General features: G+C 36.4%; 1 protein-coding gene across 9 annotated transcripts in view; it reads right to left on the bottom strand.

The window, feature by feature from the left end:
* The window catches only part of ATG7 (autophagy related 7), a 110,752-nt gene that overhangs the window by 68,924 nt on the left and 15,846 nt on the right, over positions 1-25,982 (bottom strand). For 8 of the 9 annotated variants that reach the window (XR_003500288.3, XM_027467766.3, XM_027467767.3 and 5 more), the window contains exons 13-17: positions 23,493-23,687; positions 19,144-19,347; positions 18,775-18,890; positions 17,966-18,041; positions 14,738-14,818 (exon numbers count right to left, since the gene is read on the bottom strand). Coding sequence is in view for 8 of the 9 variants with exons in the window: in XM_027467766.3 (XP_027323567.2) it covers positions 14,738-14,818; positions 17,966-18,041; positions 18,775-18,890; positions 19,144-19,347; positions 23,493-23,687 (672 nt within the window). In the remaining variant the exon portion in view is untranslated. Of the gene's footprint in view, positions 1-2,290; positions 2,360-14,737; positions 14,819-17,965; positions 18,042-18,774; positions 18,891-19,143; positions 19,348-23,492; positions 23,688-25,982 lie in introns of those variants that run through there. The other variant, XM_027467770.3, reaches the window with a different exon arrangement.

The raw sequence follows: 25,982 nt of genomic DNA, 5'->3' as shown, positions 1-25,982 counted from the left end.
CCAAGCATTCTTTTATACAGAATACTACTGCAGAAGGCATAGACACATTCTATATTCTTTCGCAGTATGTTTTCCACCTTTATTATTTTAGGAGTGAAGCAGGAAGTTACACGGTTAACGCGTTCCTTAAACTTATCCACTCTTGCTGGACAGACAAGTTCCCTGCAACCAGTGAAACTCCCTCCAGAAAAGAAGGAAAAAAAATAAAATTTAAAAAAATCTGGAAGCACTGTGGGTTTGTTCTATCACAAGTAGGCAATTCAACCAAGTGAGCTTCATTCTGAGGCTTAAAAACAAACAGGCAACCCCTGCCCTCCCACTCCCCAAAGAATCCAGTCGCCCTTCTTCAGATAATAAGAAAAAAATCGAGGAAGAAAATTGTTTCAATACATATTAACCTATGTCAACCAAAATCACAACTTACTCTCAACAATCTCACTCCTTCCTAATTTAACAACTCCTAAAGGCCTAGGGGAACCTTAAAACTGTGGGGACTTGCACAGCCCAACAGCATTCTCCAGCAAAACACATCCAGTGAGCTCCTACATTGAGTCCCACAGGAATTCAGGTTTGTCTCAAAAAATTTATAGCTAGCTGACAGAACTGCACATCTACTGGTGAAACAGACTGGGATCTTCATTTAGATATTCACACAAAATGTCCACTTAGCAGCAAAATTATCCACTGCACACTTAGGTTTAAAAATATACAAATATGCATGAATATATATACAAATATGTATACAGGTATGTATGCTTCATATGTCTGAAAAAATACAATAAAAACTGCACTTCATGTGCTCTTACTAAATCTGGAGAAATTGTTCCTTATAAAGATTCATTTCACCATACGTAGGGGTTTTTTTTTTGTGTGTGTATATTTTTGCAATGATCCATACAAATAATCAGAAATTAAAAAAAAAAAAAAAAGGGACTGAAAAAAAATAAAAGACTGCTTAGTTGCATTTCTTAAGGTTGGGCTGTTGTTTTTTTGTTTATTCCCGAGACAAACACAGCAAGACAGATTAGCTAACTGTTCATAATGTAACACAGAGATTTGGGAAACTTCACTATTTCATTTGAGATGTGTCCTCCCAATATTAGCCATTATATATATTGTGAAATTAGTGTGGATGTATACATACACGTTTTAATGACTAGTCTGTGTTCCAAACCTCTGTTAAAACAACCAGATGTGCAGAGGTCTCTTGTGTCTGGCTCTCTGTGAAGCACTGTATACACACATCAATTTATAAACTTGGATTGTGTTCACAGCCCTGCCTGCATATAATCTGCGAAGCTATCAGCATTATCAAATGCGCTGCTATTACTTTAATTTGTTGGAACCACAATACAGAGCTTATGAGACATCTTTTTAGCGATGTAGGCCAGATTATAGTTCATGATGCGTTAAAACAATACACAGCCTAGTAGCCTTATTCTAAAATATTACAGCGTATCAAAGAAATGCAGGGACAACACCATAAAATATTTGTCTTTTTCCAGAGGTAGAATTAGTGGAAGATATCGATGCTCTTGGGCTATGCAAATCTTAACAACAGAACAGGGAGCTGAGTGCAGCCTCACTACATACAGTTAAATATGTCTAACAAATAGCCTTTAAATGGAGTTGGTTTGTTCCTCAGCTAAACATGCCTTGGTCCTCATTTCCAAAGAACTGTGACTCAAGGCTGAAGCGCAGATTTCCAGGTAATGTTTCCTTGGTAAGTTTGTTACTTCAGCCCGCCATGGCCCCCCCGTCCCCCACACAAACTGCCCTGGTTTATTTCAGAGATGTGCGCAACATTTCAATGGTCCTGGCCGTGACTGTAAACGAATTCTTATGTACTCACAGCAAGCAGGCTGCATGACTACACTGACATTTAGAATGTCTAACTTGAGCTTTAGATGAATCATCTCAAAGATTTTTTTTTTTATTAAATCAAATTGCAATTATCATGTATTGTAAATAACATGGAAGAGAATAGGAAGTCTCCCATTAAGTCTGTTTTAAAATGCATGTTGAGAAAATATTACTTTTGATAAAATAAGACCACAGAACCATGAGTCAAAGGTGCATTATTTTTGGATCTAGTGAACTGCATTTTTTAAAGTTTATTTTACTTAAAAGAAGTCATATAGGAGTAATACACATTAACACAACCACATTTGGTTTTATGGAAAGATTTGAAAATTTATTTTCTCCTGCTGTAGAAAATCCTTCATGTCACCCTGCTAGACTTTCCATGGCATTACAATAGCAAACGTGTTAAGGCAACACTTCTGACTGTGGAGAGATGGGATCTTCAAAACCTAAGCCACAGGCAAAACAATACAGAATATTTTTCTTGTACCAGCACCTAGAGAAAGGAGAAACTTTATCAAAAAGCACACTTGCTGTTTCCATTTGCAGAACGGGAATGGTCTGCTAAATAGAAATATCTGTTATCTAGTTTTAAAACAAAAACCAGAGCAACATGGCCCAGAGAATAAAGCCTATCAGGGACCAAAGAAGGACCTGGCAGTGTCCCTCAGTTTGGTACCTGAACAGTGGTGGTATCAAAGAAAACCCACTCTTAACACAGGCAGCAATTGAAACAATATTTTGTCACCTTCAGGGACTTAACGTCCCAAAGGGATAAATACCATTAATTTGCCCTCATCTAGTATACAAGTTCAACAAAAACTATCCTTTGATTAATATAATGTGGCATAGGTTTATTTGATAGTCACTGAACACACCTCAAAGGGAAAAATGAATCAGGTCAAATAAAACTCTCATCAAATTCATATGCCAGGAGACCACACAGGGACACGCTACAGGTCAAGGGGAATAAAGCCAGGCTAGACGTCAAACAGACAATGAAATCCTAGAAAAGGTTTCCAGATTTAATTACTGCCCTTGTTGCTGCTGCGTGGAAAGGTAAAATTTCTAAGGGCCCATGGCTGGCAGGAGGTTGCTTTTTTTTGTTCCTTACAACTCTCTTTGCTTGGTACCAGTGTGATCATTCTGAATAATGCCCTTTCAAGAGGGCAAATACTTGGGAGAGATTATTATGGATCTCAAGCAAGTGACCAAGTAGAGATGTTAAAAAAAAAACACAAAACACCACCACCAATAGCCCTCAGGACTGTTTTTCTGGGAATAAACTTATCAGTCAGAACAAAGACATGTCACTAAGTAACAATTAATTTTCTCAAGCAGAAAAAATTGCGAAGCAGCAGCAAAGAAAACGCAAAGGATATAATTCTTCTGCTGAGCAAGGCTGGCTGGAGTAGTACAGATTTATTAAGAAACTTGTATCCTTGTCTCACTTGCAGGTCACTTTTGGGAGCTCAGGAGGAGAATTCAAAAGTAGCGTGCCCTCCCTATGTCATGTCTGGTACAAATAATGTCAGGAAAACCCAAATTTGAAAACCACAGTTTTCTGATACATTTAAATCTCCTCTCACATTGATGCTACAGCCTTGGTTCTATTCTTCATTTTACAGAGCAAAGGGTGCCATGATTTTTATTTTTAAGTGACAGTATTTATAAAATGTGGATACACATGATCACAACGGGGACAAATTAACACATTCCTAAAGCTTTTGTGTACATGATACAAACTGACTCAGTTTATCAGAAATCTTTTTATTCTCAGTTGCTTACTGAAGAAAAAAAATGAATCTCATGGTAGGAGAAAAAAAATAGAAAGCATGAAGTAAAAGAACATGTTTTGAAATGAGAAACAGATGCAAAGTGTTGGTATTATATTCTTTTTAATAGCATTCTTCATCAAGAAGTCAGAATTGCTTGGTAGAAAGACTCAAAAGGAATCTAGCTGCAGGACTGCTTTATAGCATAGAAGTTTGTATATGGCTACATAAGAATACAAAAGAAACTTCTAGTCACAACAACCTGGCCACTCACATTCTATGGCTTATTTCTGTCACAATGTTTAAAAAAATTAAACCTATATTTAAATTTTATTGTTCACTCAAGTATTTTGCATGTGGAGAGCTTGAAATAATAATGTTTAGTTACAAGGAAAAAATTAGAGATTAGTATTACCAGATTTACTGGTTACACTAAATAAGGTACATGGATTGCCTACCTCCAAATAATAGAGGTTCTGTGTTTTACAATCTTCTTAACTTTAAACACTACCTGCTATAATAGCAGATGAACAGAATACCATATAACATGATAATGACTTGATTTCATTGTCATTATATTGTCATCTTCACTGACATTTCAGTGTCATAAAAATCAAGACATTCACTGCCCTACGTAGAAAATTTGCAAAAACCCTGATCCGTGTCTGCACACTGCTAGCTGTCGAGTTATCACAGGCACTGAAGAACAAATAGAATACTACTGAGAGTGTTGGCATTTCAGTTTCTACATCTGCTTGTAAAATTAGACACACATGTAAAAGAGTTAAACTTTTCAAAGCTGAATGTAACCACTAAAAACAGGAAGTTCGGTGAGAGACTACAATGCTGTGAAGAATCCTCAACAGTGGGAAGAGAATACAAAGAAGCACGTGAGCTACCAGGAGCTTGGGTCTAGGCCGTTGCACAGGCAGCACTGCTAAACTTTCAAAATTTTATCATGAGAGCCTTAATTATGCTTTCCTTTAAAAAAAACTTGACACTGAGACTCTTACCATTTCATGAAGTTCTCAATTTTTGTCGTCATTTAGCCCTTAGAAGTTGTAAAGAGAAACCCAGTAAGGTGTTTGTGATCCAGCCTAACAAGATCTAGCCTACTAAGGTATTCATTTTCATAGATGGATCACAACAAAACAAAACTTTTCTGAAGATCATATTTTTCAGGAATCCAGATCATAATATTGGAACAGTAAAATCTGACAACGTTAACATGAACACAAAAATGGCTCTAAAGAAAGTATTTTGGTAATACTCCTGTGAGTGTTATTTTAGTGTGTAATATGTACAACCCATGCTTGTACATTTACACACAATGAAGTTTTAAGATCCGGACCATGAAGCAAAGTTCTGAAGAAGGCTGTACTCCAGGTGCAAGATGAAGACGACTATTCTGAAAAGACTAGAAGGTTACAAACCACCAGGCAAAAATGACATCATTTTTGGCTAATGTTCAAATAATTAAAACACCTTCTGCATGTACAGTTTTCCCTATACTTTCCCACAATCACTATTAAAAATGAAATTAGATCAGTAGAAAACAAGTTTTCAGCACAAAACTGTACTTCAATTAGTTGAAGAGATGGCTGGTTTAATCTAGAGTAGGAATGTAGCATAGATGTGTTTGGTCTGTTGCTATTACCTACACTGAGTTGAATTGCAACTGACAGAAAATAGGAGTATTAAGCATAGTAAAGAATATGCCCCGAAAGGCCCTGATTATTTTCATTTTATTTTTTTAAGCCTTAGTCTTGTTACTTTCTTCTTTTAAAAGACGCAGAGGGAAGGAGTGTTCTTCAGGACATAAGAGATATCAGTTTAAACACTGTCTTTTCCACATGAAGCTCCCAGGAACTACAGGCATTCTGAGCCTTTCTGCAATAACCTTGGCATGTTTTATATACCATTTTCCCCCAGTATGAATCAATACACTATACAAACAAATGGCTATATTTTTATCTTAGATATTTTCCTATATTGAAACATAATGACACCCTCAGATTACAGCCAGCGTAAGGCCTTCCTACTGGACAGCATTGAAGACACTCCCTGCCTGGAAGCATTAGCAAACAGAAGTGAAAAGAGGGGTGGGGGGGAAGAGTAGAAAAACATCTCAGTTTTAGAGACTGAGAACTGAGGAACAAAAGAGTTTCTCAAGTAGGCAGTATCATTAGCTCATTTGTCCTGACCTGGTTTAATACATAGGTATATCCTTCAGTCACCTAATAGCCACTTCTTGCTTGCTCCACATTTTACATTTGACGGATATTTACAACTTTATTTATCCCTGTTCTGCTTCCTGTCCAAAATTTATGCTGATTAACTCAACAGCAGTTACAACATTTTTGGCTCCAGTTCATACTAGCATTAGCTACTACCTCACGTACAGCAACTGCAGAAAGCCCTCCTTTTGCCCTAGTCACATCTGAGGTTACTGATGATTTGTGGAAGAAGAACCTATTTGTTATGCATAGGGAGAGACATCTATAGCACAACCCTAAATGTTAACTTTGAGAAAAGATCCAGAAACATCACTCACCTTCCCCAGACAACACAAAAAGCAAGTAAAACACGGACACTTCCTCAAGCGACCAAATGGTTCTTCTGACAGAAAAGTAAACTCACTTACATAGAATATCGTTTTGGCTTTCTACACAAATAACATTTTATAAAGATTGGAATGGTCCTCGCCTTCAATGGGTTGACATAAGCAAACAAAAAGCCAATGCTGACTGTGTAACGTGAATGACATGAGCTATTCCAGCTCTCTCTCCCCTGCCAGCCACAGTCCAGTAATAAGGCCTGACCTGTCCGACACTGAGCACCCAAAACTATCGCTAATTTACGCAGAAATTGTAGCTGCTCCTAAACTACATCTCTAAGTTAAAAATTCTTTTAACTTAGAAAAACAGCATTTTATAGACTACTGAAGAGTAGAAGATTTTATTATCTGGATGTTCTATAATACATATGCAAAACAGCACTGGAGAAACAATAGCATTTAAACCAAAACCACACATATTTACTGGATTTCATCAGTTTCAGTCATTTTACCATCATTTTTAATTCAATTTCCTTCACTTCTCTCCAATTTCAAAGAGAACAGAAAAATGTGTCTTGGAAGCACTTCTGCAAAGACACAAATATAGGCAATCCTGTAAAAATTGTGAAAAATTGAATAAAGGTTGAACTTTAAACTGTTTAAAAATGCCTAAACGGCCATTTGCAAACAAAAGAACATTTGACCGATAAAGCAAGGGTGTTAAGTTTAAAAAACTTGTTAAATTTGACAATAGAAAATAGGTATAGACATAAACAGCCTCCCATCAAAGTCTAGAATGATAAGAATGAAGAAGAACATATAAAGGAAAAATACAACTGTTAAAACCAAGAAAGTGCTAAAAAATTATCTGTGTAAAGATAATTACCCAGGATAAAGATGCACCCATTTGATCTCATGAGCTTGTAATATATAATTTATTTGTATTTCAATATATTACAATATATGCATTTTATAATCTCATATTTAAATGATTATAATGAAGCAAATATAGTATATAGGCTAGTGGAAAAATATAATCAAACTCTCCCGTGATCACCCAATTCTAGATGTGTTACAAGACTTGGCCATGGAAGACAAACATGGATTTATGTCTATTCTTTCAGCAAAGCGTGTTGCTGTTACTATTTGTTACGTGGAAACAGAATTGTGGCTCAAACTGCAAAGGCACAGTGCTGCACTGTATAAATCTGAAGTATTTCTCTATCAGAGCTGTCAATGCAAAAGACTGCTTTGGACAACCTTGTATGCCTTAAAATTTTCATCCATGTGATCAAACCTTCACATAACCCTGTCAATTCTTCAAGTTTGGGTACACACAAGAAACTGAATCAACAACTGATAATTAGCACTTTGCATATAACTGATACGAGCAAGTATTTTGTCTTGCTTATTGCACTAAATACGTCAGCATATTAAAGGACTTAAAATAGTCATTAGTACTAACGAATCATAAGAAAACTTTATGGAGGTAAAAAAGAAATTACAAACTACTCATATCCAGCAAAATGAACAACTGACCTTTTGAATTTCAGAACAAAACCTATAGAATCTGGTTTGAACTACTTCTACATTTAGCAGTAGTAGAAGGATCAACATCAACACCTTATCAGCATGTTCCCAGTTTTTATCCAATTCAGTATTATTCAACTTTGTTTTCATCTTATGTAACAGGCTCAGAAACCGTATTTTAACTCAAGGTACTTTAGATCAGTTTTGTTTTTACTGACACCCTGTAACAGCGTCACAGAAAGATGACAAGACCACATCCAGCGGCCATTAGAATAAATAGTTTAAAACTGTATTATAGACAGTTATCGAACAATGTATCAATACCAGAAAATTATGGTGGTACTCTTTCCTGCTTGCTGACAGTCCTTTTTCTTTGTACTAATTGTGATTAAAGTTGAATCAAATTGGAGGAAGAAGTGTTGGGAAAAGAACTCCAAGACTCACAGAATTTACTTTAAATACAACAGAAACAAAAGCAGTCATAAATAGTTTAAAAAAAATATATCAGCAGGTTTCTTTTTCCCCTTAAAAACAGTATTTTAAAGCTCGTTAAGCTTAAAAGTGTAAAACTTCATCTTTACCTTTTGGGTCAGATAACAAAAATCTATTTTTAGATGGGAGAGAGAATGCTTTATGAAGTCCACTTACAGCCGCTTAGAATAATATCCTGCATCCATTTAAGATCACTGAAAAACACTGAGACTTTGTTGTTGTTGTTTTAATGTTATTTAACATGAAAACATGGAAGCTAGTCAACACCATGAACTAGTCAGTCATCCCATCTGCTTCTTGGAAGAGATTCTGGGATCCTCTGCAACATCGCTTTATTTCTACTATTTAATGTATTACACTCCTCTGTCGGTGAAAATCAAGATGCTATTTCGCTTAAACATCAGGAACCACTTAAATTCACCATATAAAAAAACATGGAATAACATGATTATTTGTTTTCTTCTCTGAAGGGCAAAAGTGTGTTACTTATTACTAGAAAGGGATTCTTAATCTAGCAGCTCTATTATTCCTAAACCAACAGTAATAACAGTATAATTGCTGATTTTCTGGAGCAGAAGAAAGAGGGAATAAGAAGTTTTGGAGAGTTGTACGTTCTTTGTTCCTTTTTCTCCCTTCCTCTTTCCTCCTCCATCTCAAGAAGCCTTCATAACCAGAGTTGAAAACTTCCACTGCAAAGAACCCAATACTGGAGAGCAGCTTCTACACACTCCCTACAGTAAGCCTTAGCTATCTTCTCCCTTGTGCCAAGATGACAAGACCCCTGACCACAATGATTTGGGGAAGAATGATGTTTTACATTGTTATTTAAGCACGTTTTCTATGCCACGCTGTATTTAAACTCCCTAAGCTATCTAACGGTTGTATCTGCCGTCTGGGAAGAAAAACTCTTACGTGATGAAGACAAATGGACTGGCTAGGAAAAAAAAAAAGACAATTATCTTGGGATAGTAGGCTGGGCAATAAAAACTGGTTTTGCTCAGCAAAACATGAAAGATGCAAACCTTCAGCTCTCAACATTTAAACACAGTTGCAAACACCCACACTCAAAACAAATATTTTGACATTGCACATACAGCTGCTAGCTTCTGAGATGCTAAGATTTACTTATCCTGAAGTCAGAAGTTTTGAAAATGCATCCTCCTCTCAGTGCTGAGAGCCCTGAACCCAAAACAAGTCCTCACCCATGCGAAAATATTTGGGTGGGTGGTTTAGTCTCAAGACACCAACTGATCTTTAACTTTGTACAAACCATGCCAATTCTTCATACTTATAAATATGCGAACATAAGCTAAAATGGAAGAATGTCATACTGATTTGTTGTAAAGAGGCACGCTAGTTTCCACTCCTTAAGATAAGTAATAATAAATAAATTAGACTCTCCTGTAAGTTAGATTTTTCTTTTTTTCTTTTTTTTTTTCTGGGGGGGGAGGTACAGGAGAGTAAAGTGAGCAAATTGTTTCCAAAAATAAAGACTTTAAAAGACTCTCCAAAAAGAGCTTTTAACTTGAAATGTCTCCTCGATTGTTCTATACTTACTACAAGTTTCTTAGTTGAAGAAAACATATGAAAAACAAATTGATTAAGCAGCTATTTCACAGGCATGCTAAATGTTACAGTGAAGACAACAGAATAGCTAAGAGCAATTGCTCGTTAAAGATTTCCAGCATCACCATGTCAGGGGGAAGGAAGAAGACAACAAATAAGTCACTGCCAGCAGCAGGATTCATTAAAGTCTTGAACTATGCTTCTTGTGATCTGCCTGAATTTTTAAACAACCAGAATTCTCCTTAGTACCATACGATGTTAGCTCTTAAACATCAATAAACCTGCATCCCACGACTCTGAATAACTGGTGCAGTACATAAGTCACTTCTAACTCTTACAATCTAGCCATAACAGTGCTAACACATGGGAATCTCAACCTGCTTTCTGAGTTTTTTAAGTGGTATGATTTAAGAATATAAGTATTGAATGTAAATATTTCCTACCTTTCCCCACAGCTTTATTGTAGAGCTTATGTGCAAGGAGGTTTGTCCGTTACACCGAACTACATACACTTCATTAACATCATTATTTATTTATTTTTAAATATATGACAGAGATAAGGAGCTCTCTCTCAACTCATTAGATTTCAGTGCTTCTCTTTTCAGTTCCATTTTCTAATCCTCATCCATCCTGTCTGTACAGACACTTTAGAATACACCCCCCGATTTCTCACCCTTTCCTCTGCTCACAAGATGTTTAAAGTTAAGGTTACTTTTAAGATTTTTGTAGCACTCTTCTCTAAGGAGATAAGATTTGGTTATAATGGTCACATTTCCATGGTGATCATTTCTTAGTGTATGGTGTTGCATTATTAGTAAGCATCACAACTTCTTTCTGTTAGTATGCTTTTCCTTGAGATAATCTACATCATATTTTGTTGATTTTGTAATCAAAAATCATTATTTTTTAAATAAGATTTCAAGAATGTGCAACTTTCTGGCAACCAAAAGTAAAGCCATCCTCATGGTGACAAATTTTGAAAAATAAGTATTTTAATTCTCCTACTGAAGTTAAAATAAACATCCACAGATGTAAAGACTGAAATTTCTTAAGTTATGGGCAAAATAATCCTGATACCTGCTCCTCCCAGTTACAATGACTTTTTTTGAGGATAAGAAAAGTAATAAAATTCTGTAAGTCACTTCTCGAAAAGCAACTTTTTAAGCTACATTATGAGTAAGAAAAGTTACATTTAACTCAGTGTGCAGAAAGCATGCCTACATATATTAATGATGCATTAAGCCTGAATGAAATCTGTCCAGTATTAATACAGAGGCTGCACTGTACTTACAAGTGTCAAACGCTAACATCTGCAAGTTCAGGAAATAAGTTACAAACAGACTCGGTTACAAAGACAATGTTAGAGCACAGCTATAGAAACAACTATTTAAAATATTTATTTTTTTTTTTTAAAGTGTTCAATCCTGAAGGACAAGCATTTCTCCCCACTTCCTCCATCATTTCTGCAAGCCATGCAAGATGGCTTTTTTTAAGGAAAAAACAAACCTTTTTTTCCCGTCCCATGATATACATGTCTCTGTTTAACATCAACACAATACTTGAGTTGAGAAATGTCTAGGTTATTACTCAGAAAATCCAAATGTGAAAGTCTCTTGTCAATGCAGTTAAGGCAAGTATGAAGGGTCTTGCTGAAATCAAAATTAAAATTATCTCAACTGAAAAAAATAATCAGTAGGTTCCTGAATAATGCCAGCTACTGTCATAACCGATCTGAGCCCTTTACAGTAAAAATGCATGCAAAGCAGATAGCAGATGAGAACAATAAAAGCATTGTTATGTCTACACGATAATAGATTTCAAAACTGAAACACTCGCAAATAATTTATGCAACGCAAGCGCTTAGTAAATGTCACAGCAGAAGTGACAGTTTAAACTATTCCTGGGATGTTAAAAAAGGAAAACATCTGTAAGGGCAGGGAAATATCTTGACTGAAAACAGAAATGGTAACAGTGCCCAGAATACCATCCCTGATCCTGGTATCTACCCTTTCATGAAATGCAATGAGACTGGAAAAACATTTAAAGGCAGAGTCAGTAAAATTCCTCAGTATTTAAAAAGCTATGACTTTAGCAGCACAATTTTTCAGCATGCCGAATAAGAAGTTTAAGAACGTTTAAGTTTAAAGAGTAATTCTCTGCTCTTAAAGTTGACAGTGGAGATGATCCCAGCTCAGAAAAAATTTAATAAGGGAAGTAAAGAAATATTTTACAGAAAATTGGGATGCATTCCAAAAAGTGGACTACAAATCTGAACTCAGGAGGAAATAACATCTGTAAGCTATAGATGAGAACAGGGGACATGTATACCCTTGTTGGTTTGTAGCAATCACCTTTTCTGACATTAAGCCCTGTGAATCTGTGAGGTCTCCTGAGTCATTCCAGGATGCACGAGGAGGAGCAAGGACAGGAAAAATTTCATTGCCCTCAATAAAATATTAACATTAGCAGCTTTGTATTGAGAAAAATAAATATTTTAACTTCTATGTTTCAAGGCTTCAGCCAGTTGCCTGCATGAATCATGACCAGCCTACCTTCATATGGGACTGTAATGCTTCTCACCATTATATCATGAGAAAGTAGCCTTATTTTGCTCCCAACAGGCTAAAGGAACCTCTTAATTAGCACACCAAGTAATATTTCATTGATTAAGAAAAACAGGTCATAAAAACAAGTATCTATACCAAGAACTTTGGACTCTCCTCTCCCATTAAAAGAACAAGTTCACCACGGATGAGGGAAGTGCAATAGCAAAGCTTATCCAGCTCCTCACACCTACTACTAAACTGGCTCGTGCAGTGCTGGTAGCCCCGAGAGAGACTTTTGTTCAAGCACACGATTGTGCAGCACCAGAAAAATACACAGGGGGAAATCATACGAGGAAAATTTGGCCCGGAATAAAAATAGATTGGTTTCCTGCTGCAACCATCCCAAAATTCCTGAACAATTGCCTGTGGGAAGCTCGTCTGGCGTGCAGCCTGTTTAGGACAATTCTGGGTAAGGAATAGCTGGCTGCTAGGATGTCTGGGTTGTTCAGTTTCAGAAACAGAAAAACTAAGTCATGACTGTGAGTCAAAACGAAGTGGAATCTAATCTCTAAACATGCAGATCATTAGCAGCTTCTTCTAAGTCATCCAGCTGCACTGCTACATTTTTTAAGAATTCCTTAGTCATTAGTTTTATGTTTGAAGAGTTTAAGTGACAAGAGCTCAAGAATGGGAATGCTGACATAAGAAAAAAGATGAGGTACCAGCAAATTCAATTATATCAGAAAAGCCACTTCTCTCCTTACTAAAAGTTTGAATCTACAGCAAATCTGACATAAATGCACTTATAAAAAAGCAACAACAACGCACAGGCTGCAATTAAATAGTAATTGGATTTGTCATTTCAAAGTATCAGCATCAGATTTCCAGATAATACAGGGTGACATACTCTTATGCTAATAAACAGAAAGTTAGCAAAGTAAACAAATGCTGTGTTTCTACTGTAAGGAAATACGTGCGCCAATGAAGCAACCTTTTCAGCACAAAAGTAATTTAATACTCAAACCACATGAAAAGCGATCTCTCTGGGAATAGCACAGCTGCTAAAATCCAAGTCAGTTTTTATTAAATCATCAAGTCTGTTTATTTAAAACAGAGCTCTCTTAAAATGACCTCCAAGAGGAAATGATTTGCTAACAAAAAATTGATACCTGCATTTAATTTATCTACATCAATGTATGTTTTCATATATCAATATGTCCCTGAATCAGAAATAAAACGAAAAAAGAAAGCAAGCTTGTTTTAAAATTTTTATCACTTCTAACTACTGCTGTGCTTTTAGCTATTCAAGAGGGTAGATACACATTGCTTAAAAAATAACTGCAGTTTTAAGTTTCATGGTTGAACTTTTGAGGAGAAAATGGACATAGAAATTCCACCAAAACTTGTCAAATGTACCAGGACAGCCTGGAGAAATAACAGGAATTCTGTAAAAGAAGAATTTCTGCAAGACATCTTAAAGTCTCAAAAAAATGATAGTCCCTCAAGAGTTTTTGATAGCTATTTGAAACAGGAAGGATAACTGCAGTGGAAACAATGGAAAGAAATTCTTGCAATAAGTCCCTAGGTACATAAAAGTTAACTAAATTAATGGCACTCCCAAGCAGGCCAAATCATGAGTCAAAACTTCTGAATCTTCATATTGAGATATCCCAGTCAAAGCTTCTTAAGCTTGCGCTACACTGCCATAGAAAACTTGCCAGAAAAACTTTAAGGCCACAATACAGGAAAACAATCCAAGACTGAAGAGGAGGCCTCACACAGACACATTAGCGGGCTGCCCTAGTGTTCTGGCAAGACATAGCTCAGATCCTAGCAACAGCTGTAAATCCATTAGGTGACTCAGGACTGTCAACACCAGCATCAAAATGAAACAGTTTTTTTCAATAAAGAAACGTTATGGAAGTACTTTTTTTCTTATGTATTTCTTATATATTGTTTTATACCATAAAACACAAATTTAGACAACTTCACGTATTTGTAACAATATTAACTTCAAGACATTTAAACAGATACATTTACTCCCTGGACATCAGAAATAATTTCTTAGACAAAAATGGCAATTTTATTTCTTCCTATAAAGCTAGAAGCATTTAACAGTACATACGTGATAAACTTTTTAGAAATGTGTCATCTCTAATCTCTGCTTTCATCCAGCTGTGAGCAAAATGTTTGTGGAGATAGCATACTGACAGGTTATGCAAAAAAATGAAAATTGGAAAACAGCTAAAAAATGAGCATGAGGGCAAAAAGAACTTCAGCAAGAAATAAGAACACAGATTCCAAACCCTAAGAAAATGTTAAATACAAAGCAGACCTCGGCTTCACAAGACTGACCTAGAGCAAAACATTCTGTATATAGACAAAGTACAGTGAAAACTCAGACTTACTTTGGGGGAACAGGCTGTGCACTTATCAAATGCCAGGCTGACCGGCAGAACATTATCAAATCTTGATAAAAACCCACGGATCTGGAAGATAAAAAAAAAATACAACACTTTTATAATTATAAAAAACATACTTCCAAAATTCTCTGAGTTGGACACATTCAGTATAACGATGAAGAACAGCTGTAACTAGGGTAGTAATGGTCTAACACAATGAAGACCGCCACCACCAGCTGTACCGAATTTATACACAGCATATATTGATGTTTTTCTATATATAAATAATGGTACAACTGTCTGAACACAAGACTGTTTAAACATAGAGGCACAGCACCACCTGCAGTTTGAGTTTATTTTTTACTTAATTTTCCAGTCCCCAAAAAGCCATGGTACAACAAGTTAAACACAATCTGAAAAACGTGTTATAGGGATGGGAAAAAAATTACTGTTGTACATGCCTAAATTATGCTGTTAATACAATATTACTGATACTTAGTTTTAAAATTCTAGACCATAGTTTCTTGTAACAGGGATAGCTCTGCAAACAGGGTGACTGGTTTGACTGAACTCTGAAACTCTGTAATATTGATTATCCTTTTTACTCTGTGCTTTTAAAAGGTCTGCTAGGACAGAGAGCGCTCACTAAGAACAGAACTTACGTAGTTCTGCAATACAAGTAATAATGCTTGAATTAACATGGAAGTCTATCATAGAAAACACTTTCAAAACACACTCTACATATTTAATGCAGTTGCAATGGCACACATCTTGGAAGCCACCAGCAACTTAAATAGCATTAACTCCACGACAATTTTGTAGAAAAACCAAGCCATCCACAACGTTAGAATGCAAAAATGCAGTCATTCTCAACCACAAACCACACCCAGGAAAAGAGGAAAACAAGAAAATCAAGTCTTTCTGACACCACATGTTTTGTATTTCTGTTATCTTGGGAACTCCAAGACACTCCCTGGAAATATGTTTGGTTCACTTATGACAAAGACTATGAGTGTACAGAATTTATTAGCCACTAAGGAACAAGTTCTCAATACTGAGGACTGGTAATAAAATAACCACAGAACACCACAAACAAACACCGGAAAGTACATTAATTCTAGATTCCTAGAGAAAGTAGCATGCTCACTGAATTGATTTGATGGATGACTACTCAAATAAACTAGCAGCTGTAAAACGATTAGTTGTCATGATATTTCAAAAACATGCTTTACAATCTATATCTACTAAACGTGTTAGAATGTCTAACTAGAGAAGACATTCACGACAGTCACTACACAAGTATGAAAACAGATATACAGTTGACAAGTGATAACTTAATAGCAAGATATGATCCATCTCAAATATGGACTTTAATCTGATCTCAAAAGTATAGCCCAAAACAGAAAAATACTGCATGTAAAATCACATAGGGGTATAAAAAAATGGCAGACATCTGACTAGAGTCTCAACATTCTCATAAGGAAATATATAAAATTATTTTTCGAGTAGAAAGGAGTAAACTTCCTAAAGTATATGCTAAATACCTTACTATTTCTAGCTTTTCTTTGGAAAAAAAATTGCTTTTCTTAGATGCTAAGAGAAAATTCAGAACTGTTTTCCAGAGGTTTGGAATAAAGTCATAATTTTGAAACAAAGTCTCTGTAAAACAAGACTCAAAATTTTAACTTTCAAAATTATTGACATTACTTTTAAAAATGAACACCTCGGCATTATTTCATATCAGAGGAAAGCATCAAGATGATTACAGAAAACTATGAAAGATTTTAATTATGCCATACAGTTTTCAACTAAGAAAGCAAAATCTTATTCAGAACTAAATCAGGAGATTATCCTGGATCATCAAATGAGTGACAGACAGATTTGGCTCTTTCTCTTGAGATAGGAGAGCAAAAAGACACTGCAGCAGTTGTCTCAGGTTGGGCCTTGTTGACAACAGCATTAGCATATTAGCTACAAGAGGGTTAAGGGAGTAACTTAGTTTATAATGGAGTGCCCTGACTGCAAAAAACTTGTCATTCTGAAAGTTAAAAACAAATCAATTAACACCAAAGCCAGAAACTGTTGATAACTTTCCAGATGAGCAGATTATGGATTATGACCACCAATGAGGACAGATAGTTGTTACAAAGTACTCTGACAGGATCAAAACAAGTCTGTGGAGAACAAGATATTCTCTACCAATGCTGTAGCTGACAGTGCCCACTGTAACAAGCAGAAAAGCTCCAAGGGCATAGGAGACACACACTTGAGAGAGAACTGGAGAGATTCCGGAGTTAACAGAAAAAAAAAACACAAAAAACAGATAAAGCCCAGGGAACCCCACTGTAAAACATGATCCATGTGTAAATACTGGTTACTACATAAAACTATAAACAAAATTAGACTAATTTTATGTAGACTTCTCTGTGATTAGCTGGACATCACAAAAGAAAGCACAGTAGTACCTTTGTGTTTTTCTGAATTAAGATTCACTCTGAGCACACAAAAAACAAAGAGAATCCAAACACATCATTTATAAACAGAAAAGAATTATTTATACAACAGATGCATCTGAACAAAGAGATACTCAGATAAGCAATATAAAGCAAGAGGAGCAAAAGACTTTAAATCCCCAGTGATACATCACAGGATATCTGATTAAGTGGGTAAGATCAACAGGGCAGTACTTTGAAAGACCGTATCGATACACTGGATAGACTTGTCTTTGTTATTGTGAAAACAGTACCTTAAACACTAATTTGTAACTCTAGTTTGGGTTGAGTAGAACAAAATGAAGACTGATGTACTGCATCCAAAATTCATGAATATTTTAGAGAACTATAATAGATGTTGGCTGAATTTTAACATTATTTTTCAACCTAAGAGTGAATTTAAAAAGAAAATAAGAGCAACTTTGAGATGCTCACAGTCTCAGCTCTGATAGGGAAAAGTCAAAGGTTACATATTTAAATGTTGCCTGTTAGGGGATTCCTCTGTCCAAATAAATTCCTGCTAAGTAGGCAGTGTTGGGACAGAAACATTGCCAGGAACACTACAGCCTTGGCTTTTATGACGGCTTCTTATTTATTTTTAAACCAAGCACGGAGACTCAGTCCTTGTGGGAAAAGAATCTGATCAGCATACAGTGTATTCTATTAAGGAAACAGGCTGAGATATGGATCTTATATCAGTACTCAGCTTTTAAACGAAAACATTTACTCACAGATTACTTACCTGATGAGGAACAAGTCCAAGAGAAGTAGGTGGTTCATTCATTCTATCATCACTACTGCTGGCCACAGCATAACCACTGCCAAAAATCCAAGAATCAAAGTCAGAACAACGACAACATACTGGACAGACTGGACAGTAAGTTACCATACATTTCATTACAGGTTGCAGTTTAGAACCTAGAAAGTCTGTTTCATAGTAGTAACCAGGCTTCAGCAGGAAAATACAAAAATCCTTTGTCAGAATTTGGAGTAACATACTCATATCCAAACCTAGCTCTCCTTCTCTTTCAAAGGTTTTTAAAAAGAAAAACAAGTCTAAATTTCAGGTTAGAGAATTCCAGAGTCATTTCTGAATTAAGCCCACTTAATTTTAGCTAAGATTTTGAAACACTTTGCTTATCTGAAAGCCCTTTGTGTGACAGAAGTGTTTATGACAGTTCCTCATTACACTAAAACACACTCTTCAGCAAAGGAATCCCAAGATCTAGTAACAGGAAACACACTGTTCTTCTGAAATATTCTCAGTACTTTTCTACTTTTGAGCTCAGAAGGAGGGAAAACTGCCAATCTCCAATACAAAAAAGAATATACACAGATTTGATCATTCAGTTCTCTTAATACTGTTAAATTACAGTAACAGAAGATATGGCCTATAAATTAGATTAACTTACAGGCAACATCACACATTACAGAATTGCCCTACTTAACGTGTACTTCCCTCTTCCTTCTCCCAGAAGATTATGTTAAGAAAACACTTATTTCTCAGAGAACATCTCTTAAACACCACTCCTTGTCTCAGAAATGACTCACCCTTCTGGATGCTGTAAAACAGAAACCATTAATTCCACTGCAAGAGCTCCAGCTATCATTGCCAATCCAGGTCGACTGACTGTACACTGCTGATCCAATGTCCGATCCCTGGTGGACTACAAAGATAGACAATTCTAAAAAAAAGAAAAAAGTAACTCAAAAGTAATTAGCTGCTCTACTACACAAAACATCTTTAGTTATGTGCAATTCATTTATTTGATGTTCCAAATAAAATATGAACTATTTTTTAATCATCTATACTTCAACATAAAAAGGATCCCTGACAAAATACCATTTAAAGGAAATAAGAATTCAATTCACAACGAAAGAGATGCATAATCACCACCATTTGCATAAGGTTCTACTCACATCCCCTGGTGCCACAACATCATTGCAGAAATAGCAACCCAGTTTATAGCCAGGGATATTTGAAAAGAGTGATGATCCCAACAGGTCAGAAGAACTGGAGGCATTGCTGAAACACGAATCACCAGATTCTTGCTGTTTTGGTTTCTTTAGTCCATGTCTCATAACAACAAATGTGTCAAATCCCAATGCAGCATTGATGACCAGCTATGAAGAATAAAGACAGAAGAACAAATTTGAACTGAGCTTTAAAGGGGAGGAGGGAAAAAGGCCTTGAGGTTCACTGTAAGTGTCAAAAACAAAACAAAAAAATCTGTATACAGACAACCTCACCACCTATCTATCATCCTAGCCACAAAAACAGCAAACCCCAAACCAGATTCTCTGATATGTGGAAAATTCCCATTGTAATGCATTTAAAAAAAATGCTAAATTGCTTCAGAAGTCCACAATTAGGGGACAATTTCAGGGCAAGGTGATGCAAATGAATGACTTCCTTTTTTCTTTGCACAAACTTATGTACGCTTGCAGACAACACTGGCACAGGAACTCCATAAATGTGTTGCTTTAGTTAACATCTGAAGGCAACTTCACAGTAACATTCAGTGCCTCACTGAAGTTACTGGAGCAGTTATGCACTGAAATGGATCAACACCCGTATATTCATATTTGGCCCAATTTTCACACAGCAATTAGTACTGTTATTGGAACATTTTATTTTGGTTCCTGCTTAGAATTGATTCTCCAGTTTCCTGCACATTCTATACGAAACATTGAAACTCTGAGTGCTACATTATTTCAAATGCCATTTAAGTACCACAGTGGCTATCAGAACAAGCTTTCATACCATCTGAGATTCTCAGTATGTATTCTTTCACTTCACTGTGCTCCAATATAACACTTTAAACACTTCTATGTGACTTCTGTTATCCCCAAAAATCCTGCTCAGAGAGGAAAGCAATTGTTACTTATGGTCTTCATATGCATCTGTTTAGTCACAAGCAGCAATGATGCACGATTGCTTTGTCATCATTTTCCCCTTCAGCTTGTGAGAAGTGCTGAGAGTAATCTGAAGTTTATATAAAGTTAAGCAGATAAAGTTTTTGTTATGACCAGAATATCACAGAACCAGTCCTTAAACTGTCCTTAAACTTAAGTTGGTTTGGGAGGAAGGACTGCAGGTAGATGCAAGATCATTAAGGCAACTGTGGGGAAATTGACTCTTATTTCTACCCATGTACCCCTTCATAGATAAATTTACACAGATTATCATAATGTTCTTCATTTTTCCCCACATGCCTGTTTTGAGACCTTAAGGTCAAAACTTCAGCAGTACTTTAGATTTGCAGCTGCTCTACAAATTCACATTTGAAGTAGAGCTCTCATTATATGCTTAACACAAAGTACATTGAAAAGCTGATGCCAAGCATTTCAGCCGGGAGGCCTTGAGGTTTCCGTGCTGTGCGTATCCCACCTGCATACATCACATTGATCTTATGAAAATGAAATAACAGTGATGCAGTCAGACACTAAGTCAGGCACTAAGCTAACAGCACAGAACTATTGAAGAAATTAAGAAATTTGGCCTCAAAGTACAGTACCAAAGACAACTTCGGTATATAGAGCTATTGCTTAGGATCAGAAATCTCTTTAAATTGACTTAAGATAAAGAATTAAAGAAAATACACTCTAACTTTAGTGGTTACTTGTTTGTAATGCTTAACCTGAGGAAATTGAATAACATTTTAATTTGGCATATGAAATACCATAAGTAATGTCAATTAAGAAAGAACAAACTATATCCTTGGCTTTTGTAAAACAAAACTGAAAAGGAGAGTTCTACTTACTGTTTTCATTTGTTAAATGATTTGAAAAAAATCTTTCTTGCTTGCAAAGCAGGACCAGTGGAAATTCAGTTAAGTTCAGAAGAACAAACATGAGGAGAAAGGGGAATATACTTGAAATTACAAGATAAAACTAATTTGCAAATACCAAAAATCTGTATTCTCTCCTTTGCACTCTTCACTTTTTATGAAAACAGAATCTCAGAATCGTCTAGGCTGGAAGAGACCTCCAAGATCACCAAGTCCAACCTCTGACCTAACACTAACGAGTCCTCCACTAAACCATATCCCTAAGCTCTACATCTAAACATCTTTTAAAACCCTCCAGGGATGGTGACTCCACCACTTCCCTGGGCAGCCTGTTCCAATGCCTCACAACCCTCTCAGTAAAGAAGTTCTTCCTAACATCCAACCTAAACCTCCCTGGTGCAACTTCAGCCCGTTCCCCCTCGTCCTGTCACCAGGCACGTGGGAGAACAGGCCAACCCCCACCTCACTACAGCCTCCTTTAATGTACTTATAAAGAGTGATAAGGTTGTCCCTGAGCCTCCTTTTTCTCCATGCTGAACAAGCCCAGCTCCTTCAGCTGCTCCTCATAGGACTTGTTCTCCAGACCCCTCACCAGCTTCATTGTCCTTCTTGGGACTCTCTCAAGCACCCCCACGTCCTTCTTGTAGCGAGGGGCCCAAAACTGAACACAGTACTCGAGGTGCGGCCTCACCAGAGCCGAGTACAGGGGGACGATCACCTCCCTAGCCCTGCTGGTCACACTGCTTCTGATACAAGCCAGGATGCCGTTGGCCTTCTTGGCCACCTGAGCACACTGCTGGTTCATATTCAGCTGACTGTCCACCATCACTCCCAGGTCCTTCTCTGCCAGGCAGCTCTCCAACCACTCATCTCCCCACCTGTAGCTCTGCTTGGGGTTATTGCGCCCCAGGTGCAACACACAAACAGAAGAAACCACACACAACTACTAAGGATTAGGAAACTAGAGTTGCCATAGCTGAAAAACCACTGAAGAAATTTTATATAGATATATATATATCTATCTCCAATAACATTGACGCAGCCCTGTCACATGTACTGTTTTCTTTTACTGTCTTATGTTAAGTTCGCAACTTAAATTGCTATGGACATCATTACATTTGTGCCACAAAACACACAGGAAGTGCACTGCAGTTAAGCTGACATCTTCAAAGCTTAACATGGGTATTTTCCAATTGTGCTATTTTATCTGAGCAAACATGAAACTGCACAATTCCTAAATTAAGAAATATCAGGATTAGTAGAGACTATTTTACAAAGGTCTATGTCACAGTGGGAAAGGAAATAAGTATTCAGGATAAATTAGTTGGATTCTACAAAACACTATTTTCCCACTGTAGTAATTGAGAGAACTATGCAGTTTCCTGTGAAATTTAGAATATTCTTTCACAGGAAAAGTTTGGATGCCATGTTGTCTTCAAGAATATTCAAATAAAATTAAAGGCTCCACCATCTGTATCTGATTCAGATATCTGATTTGTAGAACATGGCAAAAGTGGCTCAAACTATTCTCCCCAAATGCTTTTGTGACTCTCCTGGAAACATTTCTGTTAAGCTTATACATAACTTCTCAATGTGCTTCATGTATACCTATCACAAAAGATGTTTTGACATTTTGACTACGTTAACGCTTATGCATATAGTGTTACCAATCTCCTATAATATTAACTATACAAAATATAAAGTTTAGGATACTCATTTTTAATATAAGAATTCAAGATCTTAATTTCATGTACTGTAGCCCTCTCATGTCATTTCTATGTCTAACATGACAATATTACTGATACATTGTTGATTGCTTTATCTATTTCTGCATTACCTGATTAAGAGTCATGTACAGAGTTTAGATGCATCAGCTCAGCACAACAGCATATATCAGATAAGTTAATTAGGAAAAAAAAAACTTAACTTTTGACCAAAAGTGGAGATGTGCGTTTTCAGTTCAGAACACACTCTGTTTTTCACATTTTAGATAAATTTTGAAAATACAGTTTCAAACAAGTTGCTACAGTTCACATCCCCTTTCAGTCATTTATTATTTTAATAGATTTAGTCCTCCTTACAATGTTTCTCTTATACAAAGTCACTTCTCTTAGTCACTTTACTATGCACTATCTCCCCTTAGAGATGCTCAAAAGATGATGATTAGAGAAGACCTTGAGCAACATGCTGTAAGCTGGCCCTAAATCAAACAGGGATTTGGATCAGATCATCGCCAGAGGACCCTTTCAACCTATATGCTTCTGTCATTGAAGTACCTATTTCCTCCCTTCAACATTCTCTTTCTGTCTTATACAGAACCTTTGAGGATACAGAAAGCAAGACAACATCTTTGCACAGTCACAACAGACCGATAAAACGTTTCAATGCCCCATATGGGTCTTTTAGGTATATACAGCCGATTGCTAACCTCCTTGTCACTATATTTCAGCTCTTGTTTATCAATGTGTGATATACTACCTTCCTCTTGCTGGCTGCAATAACAGCTGGGAGCCACCGACTCTCTCTAGTGTCCATAAGTAGGAAAACAACATCATGAGCATCAATAAGCTCTTCAAGTGTAGCCACATCCTTCCGTGCTTGTGCCATCGTTACTTCAGAAAAATTCACTGGGTGGCCAGGCATAGGGATGCTCATGTTATAGCCTTCTGAATTCTGCATGGAAATAAAAAATAAACATGTGACTTAATAGAAAAAAATAACACATTATAATAATTCTAAGTGCAATACAAATTGTAGAATATACATTTAATCACTGTTTGGCAGAATGGCAACTTTATTCTTTGTATCTCTTAGTGTATCAGTACTACAAACTAAAGCACAGTGCAAAAGTTTGAGTGAATGGTAGTCTCAGCTGCTATATTTATCCAAAAACAGAGCTGCTCAACACAAGTTTGGATAGTTTGGATCATGAGAGCAAACCAATGATGTTCAGGTGGCTCTGTGCCTGAACTAACAAGCCCAGCCTCTCAGGAGGCTAATTAGGTCTAACAAATCACTGCCAGAAGATAGCTAAACTGCTTCTAGTCCCAGAGGGAACAAACATCACAAAGAAAAGCAAGAAGATAGATCTTTCTGACAATTACCATCATATTGAAGTTATGCAAAACCTGGCTTGTCTTTGCAGCCACTTTACGCACAACGTTAACAGGATGGACACTATTAAGTTTATATTTAATATTCAATATCAATTCAGTTGCACTAAGATGGATACAACATATCCATTCTCATGTTTTAAATTCATTCAGAGAAGAACAATAGTCTTGATTGATTTTCATGTAATTTCACCAGCCATACATGAACTTGATACGTAAGAAAACCACTTCTGAGACTTGTGACTCCAGGCCTTGACTGCCTGGAGGCTCGCATTGCACAGATACTCAAAGAGCTCGTTCATATTGCAGAAACATTCATCTCTTCCAACTCCGTATTTGGATAAAACATATTGAGCAGAAAATAGCTAAAGAGCCAAATAAGCATATACAATGTAAACAACTCGCTCGCTCATTTGGAAACACACTAACACAATCTGTCAGCCATCTGGTATCAGAGAACAATTGATCCTCCATTTGTGTTGCAGAAGCATAGGCCTTACCCAAGGCTATCACTGTACCTTAAGCAACTAACAATTGTAAAGCCAAAATTTAAAAGCTTGATGAACCAAACAAAATCACATGGAAAAAAATAATCACATGGACAGAGAAGAAAGGTTGGTGGAAAGCAATTTTCTATACTCCAAGTGCACACACAAATCACAAAACCAGGTGAGCTAAACAACCAGAAGAAACAAATATACATTCTACATATCATACTCATCCCTAAACAAAAAAAAAATTATCAGCTAACCCACCAACAAATATATCAACTTGGAGAAATTCATTTGGGTAATATTTTCATCAGTGATAGCAAAAGGATGCTTTCTTTTTTTTCAGGTCTCCTACAGGAATAAAATGTGGAGTCCAAGGTGAACTACAATGCTCTTAACAGAGTAACTCCACTTTGTCCCCGCTACGACAGCCCAGAATCTGCACCATCAGTACAGACACTGGTCAATCACTGGTGGAGTATTTTACTTTCCATTGCCATTACCTGCTCTGAAAAGCTGTGCCAGGAGCATAGAACTTAATCCTTGCTGTACATGAATAATGTATTGATGAACAACTTACCAAGGCCCTGTAAGGCATTTGAGTGCTGGTTTAGTAGGTAATTGTTGTTCAAAAATTAAAATGAACAAGTCAAGTTGAAGACTAGCTGTGCAGAAATTTGTTAACAAGGTTTACAAAATACTAAAGTCTTACTAGAATTCACAGAAATGCTCTGTCCAGTGGCTAAAGAGATAACCGCAAACCTAGCAGCTTCAATACCTTAAACATTATTTGAATAACTGTCCCTTGGGGAAAAAAAAAAAAAAAAGACAGCAGTCACCAGTAGCAGTGGTTGAGGTACACTTCTGCAGTCAAGCACTGGAAAAATAGCTATAAAATTGTTTGAGTCACACTGGAAGGCGATCAAATATGACCTGTCCATGGTATGAGGAAACAAAGAACACACAGTATTTATCAAATAACTGCTTTGTACCAGTACTGAAATTCTTAAATAATGACAATAATAGGAATAATACAAATAAAAACAGAACAACATAGAACAATCAAATCAAAATGAGCATAAAAGTGTTTGGAAAGGAGCTTGTAAAGCTTGTTAACAATGCTGATCATCAACAACATAACTGATCTATATTTCACTGTTCATTGATCAAATATTTTGACTACTAACAGAAGCATTTTAAATACAGAATTGTACAGTGTCAGTACATAACTCCTTTAGTTGTTAAACTCAGTGGTTAAGATACTGCTTGTCAGTTGAGCTCTGGTAAATATAGCTACCAACTCTAAGACAGTCCCAATTCCAAAGTAAAAAATACGAACATCTCAATGGAGACTTCTATCACGT

The sequence above is a fragment of the Anas platyrhynchos genome, chromosome 13 (assembly GCF_047663525.1).
Source record: "Anas platyrhynchos isolate ZD024472 breed Pekin duck chromosome 13, IASCAAS_PekinDuck_T2T, whole genome shotgun sequence".
Taxonomy (NCBI): Eukaryota; Metazoa; Chordata; class Aves; order Anseriformes; family Anatidae; genus Anas; species Anas platyrhynchos.
Note: the sequence above shows the minus strand (reverse complement) of the source record. Positions and strands in the feature narration are given on the sequence as shown.